Raw genomic sequence first — 19,374 nt, 5'->3', positions numbered from 1 at the left:
CCCCAGCTTGCCTGTGGATTTGGTGTGCGACATGGAAGTCAGGTCCCCTTTCTGAATCTCAGTTTCACAATCTTACAAATATGAATTCTCCCTGGATGGTGGCACAGGCTGTGACTCTAGGTGACAAAGCCTGCGTTCTAAAGAAGTTGGTGGGGACAGAGGGGCATGGGATGGCAGGGTGTGCTTGGCCGCTGTTCTTTGACGTTCAGCTCAGATGCATCCGCCTCTGCCATGGAACTCCCCCGGCAGGGTGTTCATTCTGCTCTCAGCAGGGATAGGCGGCTTCCCGGACCATGTGCAAGGGGACCAGGCACTGGGCAGGACAGAGCTAATTTCCCTTCTGTGTAATGACCCTAAACATAGGCCAGGGAGGGTCACCCCCAGGTGGGGCACAACCCTGGCAGCACTGCTAATAAATATACCACTCTGGGTCCTCTCAATTTTGCTTCCAAAATGAAAATTTGGAAGGACATGGGCTAGATCACAAGAAGTTGGCTCTGGTATGAGGCATGAGCTCCCTCTATATTCACAGAATTCTTCTTATTTTTAACAGAAGACCCAGGTTTGGGAGATAGAATCTAGGCCTTCCAAAGATGTCTCTTTGGGAATATCCTGTAATCTGTAGGAGTAGCCTCTGAGCACTTTCCAGATCACTTTCGCAACAAATCCATTGTTACCTCTACTTGTGGCTTTTTCCTCTGCTTGCCCCAAATACACAGTTTTGATTCTCTGACCTCCTTTAAAATACCAGTTTCTTGACCCCAGGTGCTGGCAGCCCCTGGCTCTGGCTCTGGTTCTGCGTCCTCTTCACACCCCAGACAAGCCCTTACCATTTTTATTTGGACATTCCTTCTCCCTCTCCCTCTCGATCCCCTGCTTAGGACAGATCTACTAGGTTGGAGAGAGAAAAAATCCCTAACAACGGCACACTGAGAATACCTCATTCCATCTCTGCCTTCTAGCTTACACCAAGTCTTGAGGATTCAGATTTCATTTTAGTTTTCCTGTTGTGGTTGTAACTTCAATGGTAAAGAAATAAGTTTGGGAAACTTATCATAGGACAGTTTTGTCAATGAAATGACCACTTAGGATGGGCTTAGATACTACATTTGGGGCTTTGCTTAGATTTGGCCTTATACAAAGACAAGGCTTAGCAGCTATTAGAGGTTAGTGTGTAAGGCTAGGGACGCAGGAATTCCCATATGTCAGCACATGAAGTTCCTAAGGAAACCCGTATGCACAGGACAACTCTCTGCAAACATTTGTTCAGCAAACAGATGTTTATTGAACACTGGTTACCTGCCAAGCACTGTTCTAGGTGCTGGGATACAGTAGTGAAGAAAATGGATAAAAACTCTTGTCCCATGGAGCTTACAGGAGGTGGGAGTGGGGATGGGATACAGAGTGGGGGGTCACTAGGGGACCAGGGAGGGAGGCGAGGGGCACAGTTCATATTACCCCCGAAGCAGACTCTGCATTCTGGTCACGTGGCTCTGCTGCAGTGTCATTTGGAAAGTTGGCTGCTGTTTTCCCATTTGGGATTATCCACAATCACAGCAGCCAGCACTGAACGTGTGTTATATGCCAGGTACTGGGACTATCTTGGCGGGCGGGGGGGGGGGGGTAATATCAGCCCCATTTTACAGATGAAGAATCAGAGGCACAGCAAGGTTAAATACCATTCCCAAGGTCACACAGCTAGAACATCCATCTGATCCTAAAGCTGTGCTCTGAAACATTGCCCGCTGCTGCCTCCAGCAGTTTCTAAATGGGAGTACTAGAGGAATGCCATGATACCTACCCAGGAAAATGAAGGCAAAGCAGAGCAGAGGGGTGCACAAAACTGGTTTACATATCGTTCAGAGTCCTGTTTAACCTACTCTTTTCTCTACCAAGGCTACCAAAAAAAGACTTCATAACACAGCTAGAAGAACTCTCTGACAGAAGCAGCTGGTGACAGTGGCCAGTTGCTAGGTGTTGCTAGGGCAACTTAGCTGGGAGTCTGGTAGTGAAGTAATTAAGCAGGGCATATAAATTACCTCAGCTAGTTTTCCCCAGAATTGGCAGCTCCCTGCATGAAAGGAAGTGACGAGGTTCCTTCCTTCCTCCTAAAGACAAAAGAGATAGGAAACATTTTGAAGATGCATAAAGACATGTCACGTATGGGTGTGGAGCTCCTCTTCATGTCCCATGAAGCTGGGGCTGCTCACGGTGAGACAAGGATGTTCGAAGGGTTGATGTGAGCCAGATCCCATCAAGGGCAGAGCACCCCTGGGGCCTAGCAGGGGGCTGGGAGTCAGGGCAGGAGCCAGAAGCCACGGCCAGAGCTGATGGAAACCAGGGAAGAATGGGCAAAATGGCAGGGAAAACCAACACCACTCCGAATCACCCACACCAGGTATGAGGAACCACTGGAATTTACAATAAGATGGAATGGAGGAATTGCACAGGGTAAGGAGGCGATTGCAAGCTTGTGATATCATCCCTTCTTAACAGCAACATTTACTGAGTAAGGCACCAGGCCCTGTATTAAGAGGTTACATAGATTTCGTGCAGTCCTATTTAAGGTAGGGAATGGCGAGCTCCCACTTTACAGAGGAGGAACCCAAAGATTAGCTACTTATCTTGTCCAAAGTCATTAGCTAGTCAACAGTGGATTCTGGAATCAAACCTATTTCTGTCTAGGTCCAAACTGAAGACCTTAACCACTCTGCTAATTATAATTCCACTTATGGGGGTTTCCATGTCCAGCTTGCTTTGAAAGCAACGAGGGACCTCTGACACTGCCCGTCCTGACCTGAGTGGGCTCAGGACCTGATGTGGGCCAGGCTCTGCAGGTATGAGCACCAGTATACCAGCTGCAAGTTTCTGAGGGAAGACTGGTGTGCAAGGAGTTATGCAGGGGGTCAAGAGCATGCACACTGCTGGTGGAAGAGGCTGCAGAACATGGTGAGGTCTGTGAGAGGTGACATCGCTTAGAGGATGCATGGAAGAAAGAGGGAGTGAGTAATGAGTGGCCTGAGGCATGCCCTTGACATTTTCCTTCAATTTCTCTGTGTCATTTTATTTATTTATTTATTTATTTATTTATTATTTATTTATTTATTTATTTATTTATTTATTTATTTATTAAATAATTTATGTGGGTATCAACAGACTTTTTTTTTTTAAAGATTTTATTTATTTATTCATGAGATACATAAATACAGAGAGAGAGAGAGAGAGACAGGCAGAGGGAGAGGCAGGCTCCATGCAGGGAGCCCGACGTGGGACTTGTTCCTGGGTCTCCAGGATCACGCCCTGGGCCAAAGGCAGGCGCTAAGTCTCTGAGCCACCTGGGCTGCCCTCTGTGTCATTTTCCAGCAAATTGTGCAATTCCCAGAGATCTGACTGGCTGTGGAAGGCCTGAGCAAGTTTCCCCTCACTTTACAGTGACATTGGAGTTTTGCTGTGGCAGCTGTAGTCATCTTGGCCTTTAAATATTAGGAAGAGGCCCGCCTGGGTGACTCCGTGGTTGAGTGTCTGCCTTTAGCTCAGGTCATGATCCCAGGGTCCCAGGATCGAGCCCTGCATTAGGCTACCCAGAAAGAGCCTGCTTCTTTTCCCTCTGCCTATGTTTCTGCCTCTTTTGGTGTCTCTTATGAATAAATAAATAAAATATTAAAAAATAAGCAAATGTTAGGAAGAAAATTTTTTTCCATAAATATGGTAATGAAAGTCAAGAGAAATCATAGTGTATATTAATTATCCATTGTTGCATAGGATCAACCCCAAATTTAGCAGCTTCAAACAACAAACATTACGTCACACAGTTTCTGAGAGTCAGGAATTCAGGAGCAGCTTAGCTGGGTGGTTCTGGCTCAGGGTCTCTCATGATGTTGCAGTCATGGTGTTGGCTAGGGCTGTGGTCTCATCTGAAGGCTTGTTGGGGCTGGGAGTCCACTTCCAGGTTGGTTTGTCTCCATGGTTGTTGGCAGGAGGCTTCAGCTGGGACTTTACAATTGGCCTCTTGCAATAACAACTGGTTTTCTCCAGAGTAAATGATTGGAGAGAGGAAGAGGGAGAGAGAGAGAGAGAGAGAGAGAGAGAGAGAGAGAGAGATGCATTTTTTTTAAACTAGTTTCAGAAGTTATATACCACCCCTTCTGCCATATTCTGTTTGTTGGAACTGAATCACTAAGTACAAGGAGAGGAGAATTAATCTACACATGTTGAGTGGAAGAGTATCAAAAAATTTGGAACATATTTTCGGACACCCCTACACAGTGTAAACAAAGACGTGGGTGAAAAAAAGTTACATGGCCAAATACAGAGGCTGGGAGTGACCAAAGATCCTCCAGAGATGACTGCTGGTGCTAGGCAACACACTTGTGTTCTGCTCATAGGGGAGTGTGCTTGTGCTCCTCTTTGATGCCTGCTACCATCCAGATGACAATGATTCATTCCATTTTCTCTTTGTCTGGAGAAAAAATCTCATTCTATGCAAGCCAAGCTGTTTATGGATCTTTCTATCTATTCACCCATTCATATGGGACCCAGGGCATGATAACAGCTATTCAAACTGTGGAATGTTAATTAGATGGAAAAATGTACACATCAGCTATCTCCATTTCAACTGAGAAATCTGGCTGAGGTACATAATTTGCTTCAATGTCATCTGTGTCAGGATTTTGAAAGGGTGGCAATATATCACTGTGTTAGACAAAAGGCGTGGGATAAAAGGAGAAGGAACTATTCACGGCAACATGGGTTTCAGGATATTAATAAGTGCAAATATTTGCTTCTCTATGGGAGCATTAAACTTCTCTTCTTATTTCCTGGTTCTCCTGCCCAGTTATTTGCTTTTTACTACTGACACTGAAGTAGAATATTAGTTCGTCTTTTGGCCCTGAAATGTAGTTTTTACAATGGGCAAGTGCAACAAACCTCTCAGGGCTGACTGGTGCCCCCTCTGTCTTGGCTGTGACTCAGAAATCTATAATGAAGAGGAGTGATGGGAAGCCAAGTGTGATATTAAGTAGTCTGCAGACAGAGAGTCCCTAATTGTCTCCACTTGAACCTGTCTCCTTCCCTTTCTCCTTTCTCTCTTCCTCCAAGGTGGAGTAGATGGCCCCGCTGAGACAGGTGGCTGCTGACCCTTTCTTCTTAGCATAGAGAGCCAATGGTCATGCCTTCATGCACCTTGAATCCAAGGCAGTCTCAGTGGTGCCTTGGCATATAGCTTATGCTTCTTACGTGGGAGACAACATTGCCAAGGAGATCAGAATTGCTTTCCAAGTAGAGGAGAGGATGGAGGCTCTCTGTGACAGGACAGGAGAGCTGCCCCCAAATTTCTGGTGACTTACAGTGAGCAGCACATGCTCAGGGAGGACATATTTCATATGACCAAACTGTGCTATGTAGATTCCTCTCCTCTCATTAGGGAGGGACAGAACTTCAACTACATACTTTTTCTAGGTCACAAATATTCCACAAAAGGGAGAACAGACACTTTATTCCTCATCCCTTTCCATTCTCTCATTTACCCCATTAATAGGGGTTTTATCTCATGAGTGAGACTTAGTTTGGAAAGAAACTAATCTTTAGGTGGTGAGGTGTCTTATTTTAGACATACCAGAGGAGCATCTACTTCAGTCCAGAGGGGAAGACCAGCCTCTGTTTCTTCTACCCCCAGCAAGGCCCATACCCCCCCCTTTTCCATCTCATGTGAGTCAGTAGCCCTTGTGTGAACTTGATCAGAAAGGGAGCCATGAACCCACATAACTTCCCTCTAATTTCTAAAAGCCAGATTATCAGAGATAATGGAGGTGAAACTGCCTTCGTATAGTGAGGTCTTGATTAATATTTGTCAAATAAATGAATGAATAAACACTATGGTGGTGCAGAAGAGCAACAGTACGATATTTAGCCATCTATTTCATAGCCAAAGCATAAATGGGCCTGGATTCTTTCAGAGAACACCACCCTGTTCTTATAACTCCCACTACAAAGCCAGGGAAATTTTTTTTTAAGTTTTAATTTCTGTCAAAATTATACATACACATAATTTAAATAACTGGTTCTAAAAAGTTTGTTAAGACAAAAAGCAGTCTGCAGTTACCTTCCGGTCTCCCCTCCACAGAGGCAGCCATTTTCACCTTTTCTAGATTTCTTTTGGTCCTTATCGTCTTATCTCCAACAATATGCTGGTATTGCTATTTCTTGATTTTTGAGGGTATTTTTTTATGCTTTATCTGTTTATTTCCCATTATAGAAAATGCAGACTTAGCTCCTTTTCTTTCTCTTGTCTTGTCAAACACATGCACCTTGCCACACACATGCATCCTGCCACGTTCCCATCCTCCCAACAGAACTACAGTTTTGCTTAGATCAATATTCCATGTTTACAATATTATAACCATGTATGTTATTCAGATCTGAGCTTTCATAGCAAGTTTTGGTTGCTTTTCCTTTCCTGAACTGTCTTTTGTTTTTCCTGGACTTAAAATTGCCGTTTGTTTGTATGTGTGTTGGATATTCAATGTATTTATCAACAGTTCCACCCCAAACTCTCCAAAGTTTGTCCATGTTACCTTTCATTCCCATCAGATATTTTATCAATATATCTTCTTGAAGGAGTTTTTCCATGGCCTCTGGACTGCTGGTGGATGGTTACCTTCCCTGGCTAATGCATAGCTGTTGTCCTGAGATGTCCCTTCAGCATGAAAGTGGGAATTCCCTTCTCCTCTCTACTGCATTGGATCTCCTCTTTGCTGTGTTTTATTTTTCCTTTTTTTTGGTTTAAACTATAATTTGAGGGAGCATGTCATCAGTAGTTTCCTATGAAACAGGGTGTGGCATATGCATTTTTTTGAGAATTTGCCCATCTGTAATTATTATCCCTCAGAATTTTGAAGGCCTGATTCTACTGCATTCTAGCTTCTAGCTATTTTTGAGAAGTTATTTATTTATTATATTTATTATTTGTTATTGAAAAGTTATTTATTTATTAGATTATTACTCCTAACCATTAGAACTTAGTTATTTGTGAGAAGTTCAAAACTGTTCTAAGTCCTAATTCTATGTAGCTATTTCTTTCTTTTTCCTCCTCCCCTCCCCCTGCACCCTTTGGAAAATTGTAGCCTCTTCTGTTTGACCCATGTTTTGAAATTTCACATTGATGTGCCTTGGTTCAGGTATTTTTATCTGTTTTCCTGGATACTCAGTATCCCTTTTCATTTAGGAAAGATCTGGAAAATCTTGGATTGGTGCTACAGGGTTTTCCACTCCTGGAATTCCTATTACTCAGATGTTGGAACCCCTGAACTGGTTTTTAAATGATCTTAGCTTATTTTCTTCTTTTCCATCTTTCTAAGATTTCCTCAGCCCTTCAAACTTGCTACTGAGTTTCTCACTTCCACTTCCATATTTTTAATTCCCTAAAGCTCTTTCTTATTCTCGAATGTCCTACTTCCTTTTTATAACATCTTTTTCTTGTTTCATGGCTATAAAATATTCTTCCACGTCTCTGAGGATGCTGTTATTTAATGTTGTCCATCTTGGATAGTGTGTTTCCTTCATGTTGTGCCCTGCCCCTTATTTCGTTCAGTCTCCGTGCTTTGTGCTGGAAACTTCCCTAAGGAACCTAGTGATCCCTGCACATCTGCTCATGCTTAGGAGTAGAGCTCTAAAACAACCATTATTGTGCTTGTCAACCAGGAGCTTTCCTGCAGGGTATTCTAACTGTGCCACTTGTTGGGGAAAACTTCAATACCAATTAAAAAAATCCTTTTTCTTGAAGCAGCCAGATGCCTTTTATAGGTTCTTTCACTCTTCTGCCTGGAATAAAGGCTTGGTAGCTGGTGTTCTGGGAGCCCAGTGCAGGAAGCAATATTCTGTATGTTGAGGTCACTTCATTCAATATGGTATCCTGGCCTTCAACTGGTTCTCTTGTCCCTCAGTCCAGACACTCCCTGGATTGCCTTCCCTAAAGAATAAACCTCTTGTCTTCTTGAGATTGGAGAGGGGAGTCACTTGGGGGCATAGAGCTAGGGAAGGGAACTTAGATTCTAATTGTTTCTTAAATAATTAGCAACAAATCTAACCTGTTTTACCCCCCTTTACCCTCAACCCCATTGGCACCAGTGCTGTTAATTTCTGCACCTTTGTGTAATTCTTAGCTCTCTCCACGTCAGTATAGGCTCCAGCCTCCTTGGCCCTGCCAGGTCGTTTGCCTCAGTGATTACGCCTCCAGTTGCTCACTGTTGCCCCAAGTTCTATGTTGTGGTCTCTTTGCTGTTTCCTGTCGTGTGGTTCTTGTTTCTCAAAAGGCCTCTGGCCTTGGGCTGTGGACTAGGCTCTCCTATGGCTGCCTTTCCACTGACCTTGCTCTCTAGTGTCACCACAGTGAGGCCGAGGCCAGACCAGACCATATGTAGCTCCTTTGCATAGAAGACTTCTCTCCATCACAGCAAGATTGTCCATAGAAGTGATCAAGAGCCATTCTGGGGGCAAAAGCCAGCTTAAAGATTAAACAGAGGGAGAAGAGATTGAGGGAGGCCACCCTGAAGGAGGTGGCATTTGAGCCAGGTGCTGAGCAGCTCATTCATACTTCAGCTCAACTGAATTCAAATTCACATGTTCTGTATATGAGCAGACATTGGGTTAGGGTAGGAGGTTACTATGGCAGAGAGGGTTCCAGACAGCATCTGGATTTGAATTCCGAATCCTCAATTACTGACTATAATCAGCTTAGCTGCTATAATCTTCACCTTCACACTTGTAAATTGGATTTAATAATAGTATGTTTCTCAGGAGTTGTTGGATGAGTTAATTAAATTCAAATGTGCACAGAAACTAATCCAGGAACCAGAGTGCAGTATGTATAGATAGAGAGTAGCTCAGTACTGAGAATGTGCCAGAAGGCCAGGATTTGAGCTCTGACTCTGCTACTTAGTAGCTGTGTGAACTTGGGTAAGTTATTTAACCTTTTTGTTCCTCAGTTTACTCATCCATACACTGGTGATAATATATTGTGAGAATTAAAGGACATAATCGGTATAAAGAACTTAACACAGGACCTGGGACATAGACAGTAATACTTGTTCTGAGGACTACAAAACATTAGGAGCTCAACCCCTGAACCAGACTGCTGGGTGCAGATCCCATGTGTGCCCCTCCATAGCCAGGTTATTGAGTTGACTTCCTTAATCTTCCTTTGCCTCAGTTTCCCTAACTGTAAAATAGATGTAATAATAGCACCCACTGTGTAAGGTTGTTATGAGGATTAAAATGAATCAAAATATGTAAAATGCTTTACCTGTAAATGCTGGCTCATCACTATTATGCTGGATTAAGTTGTTTTCCATTTGTTGGCTCTTTCCCTAGTGCATTCCACCCATGCAAGATTCTGTCCACAGTGAGTCTTGTAGGGCACACAGCTAGGATATCCTGGGGACCCAAATCGAACCCAAGCCTTCCTGGCTTCAAAGGCTCAGCCTCTTAGGTCCTCACAGTCTAATCCATCCTCTGGTGGGAAAGCCAAGGAGGAAGAGTAACTCCTGTGGCCTTCTGGGAAGAGGTGGCAGTTCAGCCAAGTGTTGTTGCTCATACTCTGCTCTTCCTGCACTTGCATGAGGAGGAGGCCTTGGAGTACCTGCCTTCCTGCCAGAGGCAGAGACTGCTGGCCCCTCCCGAGGTGGTGGGAAGGGAAACTGGGCTCTCCCATGGATGTCACCTGGCAGGCCCCAGCTGTGACAGGTGTGTAGCTCAGAGCCCAGTCTGATGGCAGCAAGGACGGGAGGCTGCAGTCATCACTCAGTGGCCTGATAATTGGATATTTCTATAATGACAAATTACAGCTGTTTCTCTTGTCATCAGTGTAAAACATCTCCGAAGCAGTGATTTCCCAGGAGGGGCCGTGGTTGTTATCCAGTTAAGACTATGGAAATGCCTGGTGTAGGGACGTGCAGCATGGTTGAGTGGAGCTGTGTTTCCGCACTGCCGGCCTCTGAGGATTCAGCTCTGGCGGGTGTGCAGAGAGATCAGTCTCCTGTCATAATATTATCACTGTTAATTCTGCGCAAGTGTCATGTTGAGATGGGCTTGGAGGCTTGCAATTTGTTATTTGGCTCCAACCTGTACTGTTTTTTAATTTCACCAAAGAACATTGTAAAACATAAACATCAATGAAAAGTTCAGTGTTTCTTAGTTTGAAGATGCTTAGCATTCCAAGCGAAGAATAATCCTGGAAATTTGTTGAGACCGCTGGCCTGTTACCTGAGCCCTGAGGTTCAGATAGGGTCAGAAACCTCCAAAATGTCTGCTTTGGCCTCCAGGAAGTCAAATCTCTGCCGTTTCTCTAAACTTAATTCTCTGACTGAAGTTCTGGAAGATAGGCTGAAACCCTCCTTTTCCTGGGGCTTCTAGGTGCTCCATAAATGACAGGTAAGTCCATGGGTAGAGAGTATAGTGTCATTTAACTCCTCATGTATAAAATGGAGTTATCATGAAGATGTATGAATTAATGCATGCCTAGCAGCTAGAACAGTGCTTGGCATATGGTGTGGGCCACTTAAGTGTTAGCCACGAAGAGAGCTCTCAGAACTGGGGCCCTTTCTGGTCTGAGAAATATCATGGAGATAAATTTGCAAACCTCTCCAAAGGGCCAAATCATTCTCCTTGTCTTCTGTTTTTCCCAGGGGAGACCTCTCTTCATGCTCCATCCTGGCTTTCCCAGGATAGTTCAACCGCTTGCAGGGAGGGCCTTTTACTGGTAGGGTCAGACCCATCTGGTCACTGAGCTGGTTCTAACCAGCTGGGTCATCCATTCAAGAAACAGCAGTACTAAGTGCTAAGCACCCATGCTAGGGGCTGGGTACATAGAAATGCAGAGAATGAGACCTTTGCCCTCAGGAGCTTACAACCTGGTGGAGGAGGTGGGCTCAGAAACAGATTGTAGCCACCATGCATTGTGGTCACTCCGAGGTTGATGTATGGCAAGGGTGCCAGAGGAGAGCCAAGAAGTGGCCCTGGGGCTGCAAGGGCCAGCTGTCCACTGGGTGGCACAGGGGCTATATTTCACCCAGGAGTCACCCTGGGACTGGTTTTCACGAGGGGATGAGTGGGAATGAGGTGTAGCACTTCTGGCTGGGGATTTTTGAGAAGTGGCTGGGCATCTTCTAGTTCCTCTATCCCTTCCACCAGCTGGATGTAGAGGACTGAGATTCCACAGGCTATGGAGCCAAAAGAGGCAGCCCTAAATTTTCATGTGAGGGAAAGCTGCTTGCTGACCAGGATACCACCATTAGACTGCTCTGGACTAAAAAATAAACTCCAATTGGGTGGAGATACTGAAATTTAGGAATTTGTTATCGAGAATCATCCAAATGGATATAGGTAGTCTAATCCACTGGTGGGTGGCTTCTGGGAAGGATCCTAGGAAAAAGTGACATCCGGGTCTTAGGTGCTAGTTAGGTTTAGTCTCTAGCCAAGCAATATGTAGGGATGTGGGAGTGCTGAGATGAGGGGAAGTGCGGGAATCTGGGAGGATATTTCAGGCAGAGAACAGAACAAATGAAGCACAGTGTGTGTGTGTGTGTGTGTGTGTGTGTGTGTGTGAGTGTGTGTGCACATATGTGCGTTGTGGGTGACAACAGGCAGCTTAGTGTTGCTGGAGCATGAAGAATGGGGCTGAGGGTGGTAAACGAGGCTGCAGGAATTTGTGGAGAACCAAGTAGTACCTTGTGTACCAAGAGGTTTTAATGACTCCTGTAGATAAAGGGAGAAGTCCAGGGAAATGGCTTGAGACGGGCCATCGGACCAGCCTTGTGATTTATGAAGATCACTTTGCTAGAAGTATGATGAGTGGATTGGAGAATATAAGACAAGAGACAGGGAGGCCAGAGAGCAGCTAGGAGGGGAGCTGGTGCAGTAGTGCAGAGGAGAAGGCGGCATGTCTGAGTCTGTGGTGGAAGGGGCACTGAGACTTGGTGATTGATGGGGGAGCACCGAGCGCTAGAGGGGGTGCCTGGGTGATGCCCTCAGGAATCTTTACCTGTGCTAGAAGTGGATAGGAAGGGGGGCACTGCAATGAAATTTCTGTGATAGGTGAGCCCTTGCTTTTATTTCCTCCCTCCCCTCCCTCCTTCCTTCTTTCTCTCCTCTTCCTCCCCTTCCTCCTCCTCCTCCCTTTCCCCCTCCTCCTCCCTTTCCTCCTCCTCCTCCTCCTCTTCATCCTCCTCCTTCTTTTTCTTCTTTTTCTTTTTGTTAAACCTCTATGGCACCTACCAGGTGCCATGCACTTTTCTAAGCCCTTTACATATATTAACTCATTAATCTTAATAATCACTCCATGATGTACAATGATTAGCCCCATTCTACAGATGAAGAAACTGAGGCACAAAGCTTAAGAGACTTGCCTGAGCTACACAGCTAGTAAGTGGCCGAGTCAGGATCTGGACCCAGGAAGTGTGATTCCTTGTCCCTGCTCTTAGCCACTGTGCTGTTTCTTGTTTGATGTAGTACAGAGTCCCAGTTAGAGTCCTTCCCAGAACCCAAGAACCCAGTAGAACTTCTTGGGCTCTGATGTCAGGCTGGACTGAAACTGAATGTTCAGTGACTTCAGACTGGAACTGAATTCCTGTTTTCTCCATTCAGGGCTCTGTTCTCTAGCCAGGCGATGGCTCCAGCTGGAGACTTGTACTTCCTTAGCTTCCTTTATTGCCCTTCTTAGCCCCTTTCTGGCATGACCTACAGTGGGGTGCCCCCTTGGGACACCCTCAGGTCACATTTGTAGCCCTAAAACATCAGAACACTTTCCAAAGGCCACATTTCCAGTAACTAGTTAAGTATGGATGCAAATTCAAGTCTGGCTTCAAAACCACATCCATTCAACCTTTCTCCGTAGATTCCCCGTTACCACCAGAGGTCTACACTCTGGAAGAGAAGCGGGATACAGACTGGCTGTCCAGGTAAGCCCAGCTATCTGAGCTGCAGCTCATTAGACTTTGGTTAATTTGTTATTAACTCCTCAGGAGCACCGAACAATCCAAACAAGATGCAGAAATCAATGGCCAAGGAAAAGACAAAGCAACCTTCTAAGCAGAATGTGAGTGAGGAGAGTGGCTTTAAAAAGGCCTCGACAAACTATTTGAGGTGCAGCCTGTAAAGTGGAGAATAAATGCCTTTTTTACATTGGTTCATATTTTTTTTTCAAGTTGGAAAGAGGAGAGGTAATGGCCTAGGGTGAGGAGCCTGGCTGGCCTCACAATGCCAAGCTAATTATTGCTCGGTTCAAGTCTAAGTGAGTTTTTACTTTTCAGAGTCACAGAGAGCAATTGGGGGCTGAAATGGGTTTCCAAGTGATGCAGTGAACAATAACGTCAATTAGCAGTAATAGCCTTGGCTAGGAAGAGCATCAACAAGCCAGGACACAGCCAGAGCCTTTCTCTGATCTCCCTTGTGCCCAGCAAGGAGGAGAGAGCTGAGCTATAGGAAACAGGGAGCTCTGCCCTGGGGGAGGTGGGGGGTGGGATGGGGCAGGAGAGGCCCTGGGCACATGGCGTCTCTGTGTGAGGGCCACACTGCAAGCCTGACTCCAGGCAGCCTGGTTCAATGCCAAGACACATGGAGCCATTCCTTCGATAGCCCCACAGCCCCCATCTGACAGAACAGGCTGGGCTGGCATGGCTGCCCTGAAGTTCCTGCCAGGGGCCCAAGTAAGTTGAAAAGGGCTGTCTGGGAGCCTCAAGGCCTTGGAATAAGTTTATAGCAGACTTCCAGGCCTTTGCAACCTGCCTGGCCATCCCCTTCACCAATCTGGCCTAATTTCTGTCGTTATTCCCTTCCTCACTCTGATGCAAACACACTGGCCTCCTTGCTGTTTGTCTAATACGGCGGCGCACTCTGTCCAAGCCTTTGCTGTATTTCCTTTGTCCCAGTTGCTCCTTACCCAGAGATCTTTTTTCTTTCTTTCTTTCTTTCTTTCTTTCTTTCTTTCTTTCTTTCTTTCTTTCTTTCTTTCTTTCTTTCTTTCTCTTTCTTTCTTTCTTTCTTTCTCTCTCTCTCTCTCTTTCTTTCTTTCTTTCCTTTCTTTCTTTCCTTCTTTCTTTTCTTTCTCTTTCTTTCTTTCTTTCTTTCTTTCTTTCTTTCTTTCTTTCTTTCTGATTTTATTTAGTTATTCATGAGAGACACACACAGAGAGAGAGAGAGAGAGAGAGAGAGAGAGGGAGGCAGAGACACAGGCAGAGGGAGAAGTAGGTCCCATGCAGGGAACCCGACGCGGGACTCGATCCTGGGTCTCCAGGATCACACCCTGGGATGAAGGCGGTGCTAAACCTCTGAACCACCTGGGCTGCCCTTTTTCTTTTTTTGAAGCGTTTATTTATTTATTTATTTGAGAGAGAGTGTGCAAGAGAGAGCAGGAGAAGGTACAGAGAGAGATTTCAAGCAGACTCCATGCCCAGTGTGGAGCCCCACAACGGGCCTCAATCTCACAACCCCCGATCATGTTCTGGCCCGAAACCAAGAGTTAGATGCCCAACTGATTGAGCCACCCAGGCACCCCCTCACCCAGATATTTCTATGGCTTGAAATCTTAACCTCCTTAAAGTCTTCACCACTCAAATACACCTCAACACAACCTATTCTAATCTCCCTATTTAAAAAAGAAAAACAAACAAACAAAAATTTAAAAAGGAAAAAAGAAAAAATAATAAAAAGAAAAAAGAAAAGCCATTCTATTTGTTCTTTTCTTTCATAGCACCTAGCATTTTCTAAAAATACATATGTAATTTTCTTGCTTATTATATATTTATGTTTATTGCCTGTCTTCCCTCCACTACAATGTAATAGTCATTAGGGCAGGGGTTAGCTCTTTTGCTCAGTGATGTGTTCTTACCTTCTGGAAAAGTGTTTGACACACCAAAAGGCACTTGATCAATGTTGGCTGAATGAATGAAGGAGGCCAAACATCCCAACCTGCTTCTTCACAGGTCAAAGACTGAGATCCAGAGTAGGGGAGTGACTCACTCAAGGCCGGTAAGCACATGAGCAGCAGAGCTGATCAGAGGCATGTCTCTGAATCCCTATCCAGTCAGTGATCTTTGTTCTCTTTCTCATTTGGTGGATGGCAGAGAGAATCTCTGGCAGTGTCTGCTGGGGGCAAGCACACGTGTATCTGGGCCTCATTCCATCTCTAGCCTATGTTTGCTCCTACAATCCATTAAAATGATAAAGTGCATTGATTACTGTTGTTATTTTTTCTAAATTGTGGCTAAATACACATAGCATAAAACTTGCCATTTTCAGGATTTTTAAGTGTACAATTCAGGGGCATTATGTATATTCAGCATGTTGGGTAACCATTACCACTATCTATTTCTAGAACTTTCTCACTTGTGGAGAACCAAACACAGTCTCTCTGCCCATTATGCAGTCACTCTCTGTACCTCCCCAGTCCCAGCCCCTGGTAACCACTGTTCTCCCTCCTGTGTCTGTAGATTTGCCTCATCTACATACTTCATATAAGTAGAGTTATACAACCTTTGTCCTTCTGTGACCAGCTTCTTTAATGTAGCATATTTTCAAGGTTCATTCATATTGCAGCAGGTATAAGAATTTCTTTTCTTTTTAGGGCTGAATAATATCCCATTGTATGGATATACATACATACATTTTGTTTTTCCATTAATCTATGATGGACACTTGTGCTGTTTCCACCTTTTGGCTCTTGTGAGTAATGCTGCGATGAGCATGGCTGTACAAGTATCTGAATCCATGCTTTCAATTCTTTGGGGTACATACCTAGAATATACAGTCTGAATAGGTATTTCTCCAAAAAAGACATACAGATGGCCAATATGTACATGAAAAAAAGCTCAACATCATTAGTCATTAGAGAAATGCAAATTAGAACCTCAAAGAGATGCTACTTCACACTCATTAGGCTGACTATTACCAATAAAACAAAAAATAGCAAGTGTTGGACAGGATGTGGAGAAGCTGGAACCCTCGTGCATTGCCGATGGGTACGTAACCTCCTAGTCTCTTGGGCACAGGATTGGAATACAGGCTGGGTCCTGCTCCATCTCCACCCTGCCTGGGGCAGTTGGGCCTATGCAGACACTGGCCAAGGGGATGGGATTTGTGTCTTCAGGGCTGGAGATGAAAGAGGCTACTACGTGCTCTGGGTCTTCATGGTGAGCTAAGTCATGGTTCCTAGAGGAGAAGTAAGGCTCTGTGCCAGCATCCAGGCACAAATGCAATATTTCTAGGGCTGGAAGGGGGTTAGGTTGGAATGGGGGTGAGGGTAGTGACAGGGGATGAGGTCAGAGGCAGGTTTGGGATAACTATAGTAGGTTATGGGCCACACAACCATTATAGGCTGGCAGGGAACTGGCATGTTCATGGGTGAGTAGTCTGCTTCAGTGCATAGACACTCTGCTGTCCTGTGGCCAGGCTTCATACCCTCGGCACTCCTGCCTCTGTATTTTCTGGCAACTGGGCCAAGCTAATGGCTCTGTTCTCACATCTTCATCCCATAATCCACATCGGGGTGCAGATGCCTAGCAGTGGGTAGGCTTGTGTGTGCACCTGTGTGTGGATCAGAGACAGGAAACAGGGTTATTGGTATTCCATTCTCACTTGATAGAAAGTTGGTGTTGTTTCCCAACCCGGGCTCTGAGTTCTGCTTCTTTACGACGCCGTGAAAGAGCACTGGACTAGGAGTCTAGACAGATGAGGTCTCATTGTGGGTATATTTCTTACAAAGTGAAAAGGGAACTTAAAGGATAAGGAGAGGTTCAGACACTTGAGCAGAGAGAGGCTCTCCCTCATTCCTCTGGCAGGGGAAGAACAGGGATCTGCTTCCTGGGTTTGTCTCTGCGGAGCGTCAAGGTGGCTACCGTACACATCATAGTTTAGTCCGTGTCTTAAAGGCTTAGCAAGCACCCTTTGTTTAGGAATGTGTAAAGACAACAGACAGACGAGTGAAGAAGCAAGCCCATGGTATTTTGTTTAGTCAAACAGTGAACCTAATCATAACTCCACTTCCATCAGCCACGCACGATATGGAGCTCCTCTTCAGAGAGGGCTGTGTGTGCTCACTGCCAACCTTGGCTCCCCCGGGTGACATTGACCTCTTTAGACACAAGTGACTTAAACACCATCCAGTTCCCCTGTTCCCCTGCCTTGTCATGATTCTGCATATCCTGCCAAACCATTTCTGCTTCCCCTGCCAGCTAATGACCTGTGCAGCAACACACTGGTCATCTCCTTGTTCAGAGCAGAGGCATCCCCAGCCCAAAGCTCTCAGGCATTCCTGCTTTGGGGGAATCAAACTTTAGCTTTCACATCCCTGGGTTTTTATTACTATGTTTCTGGGTTTCTAGCTGTTTCTGGTCCTATGTGCTATTGCAGATATTGATGCAATAGGGCAACAGTGGAGGTTTGTTATTCTTCTGTGGGAAGGGATAATGACTGCTGCTAGCAAATGCACCATCCGCTCAGTGCTCACCTGGGCTCCCCGAGCCAAACCCAGCGGAGCAGGTGCCAGCACTGACTGTGGGGTCAACACAGATCCTACTTCATTCTACTGTTTTGCCAGGATGACCTCCATTGCCCCAGGGCCTAGGTGGACCAAGTCAACTGGCTAGGGCTGGACCAACAGATACTCTAATTTGTTTTCCTCCTTTTAAAGATAGAGACCAAGAGTGGGTGTCGGGCAGAGGGTCCCCTGACATTAATTTAGCTTGGTCATTTTATTATTTTATTTCATGTTGTGTTATTTTATTTCTTTTTCTTTTAAAAAAATTCTTTTTAATTTAAATTCAATTAATTAACATGTAATGTATTATTAGTTTCAGAGGTAAAGGTCAGTGACTCATCATTGTATAACACCCAGTGCTCATTCGTTATATCATGTGCCCTCCTTAGTGCCCATCACCCAGTTACCCCATCCCCCCACCCGCCTCCCCTCCAGCAACCCTCAGTTTGTTTCCTATGATTAAGAGTCTCTTGTGGTTTGTCTCCCTCCTGGTTTCATCTTGTTTTATTTTCTCCTCTCTTCCCCTACGACCCTGTTTTGTTTCTTGAATTCCACATATGAGTGAGATCATATGATAATTGTCTTTCTCTAATTGACTTATTTCACTTATTGACAACAGCATGTCAAGATTTCTTTTTTTTTTTTTTTTAGGTTTTTAAAAAATTTTATTTATTTATTTATTTATGATAGTCACACACAGAGAGAGAGAGGCAGAGACATGGGCAGAGGGAGAAGCAGGCTCCATGCACCGGGAGCCCGACGTGGGATTTGATCCCGGGTCTCCAGGATCGCGCCCTGGGCCAAAGGCAGGCGCTAAACCGCTGCGCCACCCAGGGATCCCAAGATTTCTTTTTTTGATGGCTGAGTAGTATTCCAGTGTGTGTGTGTGTGTGTGTGTGTGTGTGTGTGTGTGTGTATCACCTCTTCTTTATCCATTCATCTGTCGATTGACGTCTGGGCTCTTTCCACAGTTTGGCTATTGTGTGTGTTATTTTATGTCATCCCATTTTATTTTATAGGCTGTGTTGTTTTTGCCAATGACCTCCCACCTGGCTCTCTGCACTTATTCCTGATCATAGCTGCAGTCCTGGGGAGGTTCCCCCTCCAGAGGGGTCTGGTAGAAAGGGGAGCATATGTCAGGGGGCTGGGGAAGCTGGCAGAAACTTCCTTTGTTTACCATTTGATTAGAGTCCATGAAGCAATGCATATAAAGTAAGTCCCATGGTGGGAACATTCAGAATAAATTACTGCCTGCAATTTCCTGTTCGGCCTTGATTTTATAGACTGGAGACTTGAATGGGAATGGCCTGGTATTATTATGCCAAAATCAGTATCGAAGTTCCCATGGATTCCTTACAGATCCCACCTTGTCAGAGCCACACGGAGCCTAAGAGACCAGCCAGTGGAACCCCACATAATATGATTGAAGCTCAAAGACCCAGGAAGTCTTGAGGCCACATGGTAAAGAGGGACACAATCTGAATGATGATACTAGTTCAGCTTCTGCGTCCCGAGGCACAGATTTCATAAATGTGAAAGATTGTTTTCAGGCAGCCAACGTGTGTTATTACTTACTGAGGGTCCCCATCAGAGCAGTTGGCCTGCATTTTCTCTCCATGTTGTTCCTAAATGTATGTTTCTGGCCCAGTCTTGAAACTCTTTGGGTTACTTGATTCCTCTGACAGGCAAAGGCAGCTTTGAGCTGCTGAGAGCTGTTATAGGAACAGAAAGTGCCCAGGGATGGGACAAACCAGTTACCCCATGGGACCCTCAATTTTGTCCTCTGAGATACGGGGCTGGTAATCCCGACCTACCTTTGGTCACCTGGTGATAGATGGATGCAAAAGGGC

At 45.2% G+C, this 19,374-nt stretch overlaps 1 protein-coding gene across 15 annotated transcripts in view; it reads left to right on the top strand.

Annotated features, from left to right (window-relative positions):
- LOC144294659 (uncharacterized) overlaps nucleotides 1-19,374 on the top strand; it is a 209,573-nt gene that overhangs the window by 47,090 nt on the left and 143,109 nt on the right. For 13 of the 15 annotated variants that reach the window (XR_013362032.1, XR_013362033.1, XR_013362034.1 and 10 more), the window contains exon 2: nucleotides 12,887-12,950. The exons of the other annotated variants lie outside the window; for them this stretch is intronic. Coding sequence is in view for 5 of the 13 variants with exons in the window: in XM_077866473.1 (XP_077722599.1) it covers nucleotides 12,887-12,950 (64 nt within the window). In the remaining 8 variants the exon portion in view is untranslated. The remainder of the gene's footprint in view (nucleotides 1-12,886; nucleotides 12,951-19,374) is intronic. 15 annotated transcript variants of the gene reach the window in all.

Source organism: Canis aureus, chromosome 23, assembly GCF_053574225.1.
Source record: "Canis aureus isolate CA01 chromosome 23, VMU_Caureus_v.1.0, whole genome shotgun sequence".
Taxonomy (NCBI): Eukaryota; Metazoa; Chordata; class Mammalia; order Carnivora; family Canidae; genus Canis; species Canis aureus.
The sequence above is the reverse complement of the archived record's forward strand: the minus strand, read 5'-3'. Positions and strand labels throughout refer to the sequence as shown.